The sequence below is a fragment of the Vidua chalybeata genome, chromosome 7 (genome assembly GCF_026979565.1).
Source record: "Vidua chalybeata isolate OUT-0048 chromosome 7, bVidCha1 merged haplotype, whole genome shotgun sequence".
Taxonomy (NCBI): domain Eukaryota; kingdom Metazoa; phylum Chordata; class Aves; order Passeriformes; family Viduidae; genus Vidua; species Vidua chalybeata.
In genome coordinates, this window is record NC_071536.1 from 16,559,129 (window position 1) to 16,565,128 (window position 6,000).

The window sequence follows — 6,000 nt, forward strand, 5'->3', positions numbered from 1 at the left end:
AAACATTTTTATCTACTGCTTATAAACTTGATGATCAGAAACTGTATCTGCTTTTAATTATTTCTGATAGGGAAAAAATTTCCCAGTTCTGCCAAACTGTCTGAGATATGCACAAGAGACATGATTGTGTAGGTTATTTAATCTCATTCTCTGTCTTTTACTTGCTTCCCTGCCTGCTGAACAAGGAGAGATTAAAAAAAAAAAAAAATTGAAATCAGCCTAATTCTGTGAATGCATATAGAACATGGGTCCACAAGAGGCAAGGACAAATCAAGAGAGCATGTGGAGAACACAACTGTTACCCAGGACAGTGCTGCTTGGCCTTTCCCTTGAGATGCCCAGCACATCAGTAAAAGACAAGTCACCATTTCTTTGCCCCAGCTGTAAGTGGAAATCTGGCCTTGACTGAGACCTCTAGCATTTACAGTTCCAGTGCTAAAATTTGATGGGCACATGGATTGTCCATAGGACACCCAGAGGTGCTTCAGGTTGGTTGTGGCAATGCCTTTTTTCTAGGTGTCCTACTGACTCGTGCCAACTGCAGACTGAATTCTGTCAGGTTTCTAGGCCCATGAACTACAGGCCCTGAAGTCTCACAAAAGCCAGGCAGCAGCCTTAATTTTGTCACCAGAAAATGCTCAGGTCTTCATCCCCATCCTCAGAGGTAGTTCAGGCCAAACAGTAATTTCACTTGGGATTCCCACCTGTGAAAACACTTACCAAAATCACCCTTTCCACAGAAAAAATGAAACCCAAATAATACAATAATTTTTAAAAACCCACCATAAATGTTCTACAATTGCAAAGGCTAATCAGGAAGGAACTTGACATTCAAATCCTGCTTGATTTCGAGCAGGTTTCTGAACTGCAGGTGCACCTGCCCCACCAGCTGGTGGCGAGTAACAAGGGTGAGCTTGTCTCCTGCCCTTCTGCCAAAGCTCCTTTCATGTGCTCAGCAAGGAGCCAAGGATGCCTACTGGGTACAGCCCCAATTTTGGCTTCACTCCTGAGAGGGGCATGGGGCAGACAGGCTTTGGGGGAAGAGCTCAGGTCTTGTATGTGCACTCCCTTGGACTAAAGTGCTCCCCTGCAACACGACAATGTGACCCCACCAGAAAACTGAACGCTGTTCAAGGCAAGGAGCACCCGAGGTAGAGGCTCTCCGGTGGTTGAGACAGAAGAACCTCCCAAGAACAAGATTTCCAAAAGGTGTCTTTGGCCATAAGTCGAGTAGTGAAACCAGACAATTCCCTCCCAGCCCAGGACCTACAGACAAAGAACAGCTGCATAATGTGATGGAGATGCAGACTCTGCTTGTCAGGACGTGGTTTTGCTCCTGCTCTGAAGCAGAGCTGCACAAGGTCAGGCAGCAGTAACTCACTGAGGGTTAAAGTGGATGCCTCGTGTGGCAGGCAGGCACAGAACTCCCCACACAGCTCTGTCTCAGCCAGCCCCTCGGATTTACAGGGCCAGGGGTCTTGCCAAGAAGGTCAATTGTGTGTTTTGTAACCACAGCACTGACAAGTATGTTTCATTCTAGCTCAGGTATTTCTTCAGATGGTGTCCTTGGTACAGCAGCTGCGATTTTCTGGTCTGGTGACCTTGCTAATTGCTCCTTCTTAGAGAACATTGCAATCTCATAATGTGCCTGTAGTTACCAACAAAGCCAATACTAGTATTCACAAATTATTTTTGAAAACTGCAACCAGCAGTGCCTAATGTCATTTATAACATTTAGATTAATTCATTCTACTGGAAAAACAGAATGTTTTAGTCTACAAGCCAAATACTTATTTTCCCTTTATAAAATCAAACCAATTTTAGTCCCTGATAAGTAATTTGTGCATTGTGTGAAAGTTTAAAACAGGTTTATTTCAAAGATACATAAAACATACTAACAGGCACTTCAACACCTATAGTGTATGGGCAAGAAAATAAGAGAGCAAGAAGGTTTTTTTTTAATGGCTTTTTCAAATGAAGAGTTTTCAAAGAGTAAAATCATGTGAATGGTTTCTAACACAGCAATGAAGTGGGACGTGTGAGATGCCCCAGAGATTCCTGTCGCTGGAATGTGCCACTATTGGAATACATCCTGTATATTGCTTGCTACCTTTTGTTTCTTGGATTACTTTGTATTTAATTATGAATTCTTAAGCATGTAGGCCATTACATCTTACAGTTTTCTGGGGAATACACCTGTGGGAGACAGCTGATAAATGCACAGAAATACCATGTGTCTATTCTAAGGCAAGTGACTCCCAGATACTTGCAAAATGTGTAACTTAAAAGATTTCTGTATCCTTTTTAAAATTCTTTTTAATCTTTAAACCATTACTCTTATTGTTTTGCTTAGTAGATCAAACTATGTTGGTTCAGCTTTCAAAGCATGCTTTTTGAAATTAGCAACTTGGTTTTACTGGTCTTTAAAAAGATAAATCATTTAAACAGCTTACTATGATTTTATTTTTTTATTATTATTACTTTTCTTTGAAACTTGTTGGGATCAGCCAGAGCTGTGTCTATTGATTACTGAATTACAAATAGAAGATCCTGAAAACATGCGAGACTGAGCGGCCCAGATACAAATTTTGACACACAGCCTTGCAGCACTCATTCCTGGGGGCAAACCAAACTCCTTCACTGGATATGCTTGGCATTAGTCTGGAACAACCAGAAACCAGATCTGTCTGGTGACACTAAGGGAGCTATTCACATGCACAGAAATTACACAGATTATACAGTCTGTGGTCTAGAGTATCACTGGCCAGTAGAAATACCATGGGGGGAAAGAAGTCCTGCCAAAGCACAATTACATTGTTGAATGAGGAAAGTTGGAAGTAATTTTTTCTATTTTTGAAAGCTGCAGGAAAGCTGTTGGATTGTGGCAAAGTACAGACACACTTCCTGCCATCCACCAGCCTTAACCAATTTTGGATCTCAATAGGCTGTAAAGGGGATGTTTCATGTGGACAAAGCCCAAGACAGGTTAAATGCTTCCTGCCTTGGGCTATGTGTTTAGCTTAGAGCATGCTTTTACATCACTTACTGCTTAAGGGAACTATTACACAGCACTTAGAAATACAGGGGCTGATTTTTACTCTTTATTCCTCCCGGCTGCACGAAATCCCGAAATGAGAGAAACATTCTGGCCCAGGCAGCGACTTCAGAAGGCTCCATCTCTTTGCGCTAGTTCGGAACCGGCACTGAACACGCCGTGTCAGTGCTCGGGCCGTGGGCGCAGGGAGGGTAGCAGAGGAGGGCGGGCAAACGCAGAGGACGCGGCTCCGCTGCCAGCACCAGCTCCCACTGGCGGCGGCGGGGCGGCCGGCCAGGCAGGGGCACGGCGGCCGCCGCCACACGGCACCGCCCGCGCCGCCGCTCCCGGGGCGGTGCCCGCCCGCGCGGGAGCACTTCCGCCCCGGCGGCGCCGTTGCCATGGCAGCGATGGCCCCGCTTCCGCCGCCGCCGCGGCAGTGCTGGGGCCGGCCATGGAGGCCGCGCCGGTGCCCGAGGGGCAGCATACAGCCGTGGTGTACGGGCTCATCGGCGGCGGGCGCTTCGCGGAGGCGGTGTCGCTGCTGAACCGCGGGCTGCAGAAGAGCTGCCGCTCCCGGGGCTGCCTCTCGCTGCTGGGCTACTGCCACTACCAGCTGCAGGAGTTCGCGGCGGCGGCCGAGTGCTACGAGCAGCTGGTGGCGCTGCACCCGCAGCTGCTGCCGTACCGCCTGTGCCACGCGCAGGCCCTCTACAAGGCCGGGCTGTTCGCCGAGGCCCTGCGCGTCGCCAGCCCGCTGCTGGACGTCCCCGCCTTCCACCGCCGGGCCCTGCGCCTCCAGGCCGCTGTCCACTATGCCCAGGGCGACCTCCCGGCGGCCCAGAGCCTGGTGGAGGAGGAGCTCGCCGCCGCTGCTGATGGCGGCTCCGGAGCGGCCGAGGACCCGTCGGAGCGGGCCGATGCCGAGGTCAACCTGGGCTGCCTGCTGTACCGGCAGGGCCGGCACGAAGAGGCCAGCGGCAAGTTTGCCAGCGCCATGCAAGTGTTAGGGTACTGCCCGGAGCTGTCCTACAACATGGCACTGTGCTCCTACGCGGCCAAGCAGTACCACGCTGCCCTCAAGTACATATCCGACATCATCAAGCGCGGCATCCACCAGCACCCAGAGCTCAACGTGGGCATGACCACCGAGGGCATCGACGTCCGCAGCGTGGGCAACACGCTGCTCCTGCACCGCACGGCCCTGGTGGAGGCCTTCAACCTCAAGGCGGCCATTGAGTACCAGCTGCGCAATGTGCGAGCGGCGCAGGAAGCGCTCACGGATATGCCGCCGAGGGCCGAGGAGGAGCTGGATCCGGTCACGCTGCACAACCAAGCACTCATGAACATGGACAAACAGCCCACTGATGGGTTTGGGAAGCTGCAGTTTCTTCTCCTGCAGAACCCCTGTCCACCAGAAACTTTTGGTAACTTGCTGCTTCTCTATTGCAAGCATCAATACTACGACCTGGCAGCTGATGTGCTGGCAGAGAATGCCCATCTGACCTACAAACTGCTCACACCTTATCTGTACAACTTCTTGGATGCCATTATTACTTGTCAAACGGCCCCTGAGGAGGCTTTCCACAAGCTGGATGATTCAGTAGGGACAATGACTGAGCAGCTGAGAAAACTCACAAAACAAGTACAGGAAGCTAGGCAAAATTGGGATGATGAAGCTCTAAAAAAGGCAATTAATGAATATGATGAGACTCTGGATAAATATATACCTGTCTTGATGGCCCAGGCAAAGATTTACTGGGACATGAAGAACTACACAATGGTAGAAAAGATTTTCCACAAATCAGTGGAGTTCTGCAAGGAACACGAGGTGTGGAAGCTCAATGTGGCTCACGTGCTGTTCATGCAGGAGAACAAGTATAAAGAGGCTATTAGCTTCTATGAGCCAATAGTTAAAAAGCACTACGACAACATTCTCGATGTCAGTGCCATTGTGTTAGCAAACCTCTGCGTTTCATACATCCTGACAAGCCAGAATGAGGATGCAGAGGAACTAATGAGGAAGATTGAGAAGGCAGAAGAGCAGCTGTCTTATGATCACCCTGATAAAAACACCTACCATCTTTGCATTGTCAATCTAGTCATTGGTACCCTGTACTGTGTGAAGGGAAACTATGACTTCGGTATTTCAAGGATCATTAAAAGCCTGGAGCCATATAACAAAAAGCTGAGCACGGACACGTGGTATTACGCTAAGCGGTGTTTCCTGTCCTTGCTGGAGAACATGTCCAAGCACATGATCATGCTGCGTGACAGTGTGATTCAGGAGTGCCTGCAGTTTCTGAAGCAATGTGAACAGTATGGAAGAAACATCCCAGCTGTCATTGAGCACCCCCTTGAAGAGAGTGGGATGCACAGTGGGAAAAACACAGTCACCTATGAAGCCAGGATTTTGAGGGCACTGATGTATAAGATCACTGGGTGGGCTGAGTAAATGTTGTTATCACATGGCAGGAGTGAGAACTTTGTTCTTTTCTTGTGCTTGTGAGGTAATGCTAACCCTCAGAAAAATCTCTAAGAATGTTCTGCTGGTTTTTAACAATGTTCAGGAGAAAATAGAATATTTTCATGAAATTAAGCTGTACCAGATAACTAGGAGCATTCTCAGTAACCAGTCATGTTAAATAAAACTTAAGATGTGTTGACCAAGAATGTCATTATAGAAATACCATAGAGTTTTCACCCATAAGATAATACTTTATCCTTCTGAAAATTTGATCAAGTTTATTTTCATTGGTTGACATTTGAAAAAAAAAATTATCTGTCTCTTCTAGGATAGAATTTGAAGAAACTGTTGTTTTAATTCTCCAATTTGTGTCTATGTGTGAAACATTTCTTTCTTCCACTTTTTCTAAGGTATTTTTAATATGTTGCAGATCACGTCAATAGTATATTTAAACACAAGAAATGGCTTTATATTAAAAAATCAGTTCTACAAACATAAA

At 47.5% G+C, this 6,000-nt stretch overlaps 1 protein-coding gene across 1 annotated transcript; it reads left to right on the forward strand.

Annotated features, from left to right (window-relative positions):
* The first annotated feature begins 3,430 nt into the window (after positions 1-3,430).
* On the forward strand, positions 3,431-6,000 carry LOC128790658 (tetratricopeptide repeat protein 30B-like). Its single transcript, XM_053947604.1, has one exon. The coding sequence runs from the start codon at positions 3,489-3,491 to the stop codon at positions 5,487-5,489; it is 2,001 nt and encodes a 666-aa protein (XP_053803579.1). The 5' UTR covers positions 3,431-3,488; the 3' UTR covers positions 5,490-6,000.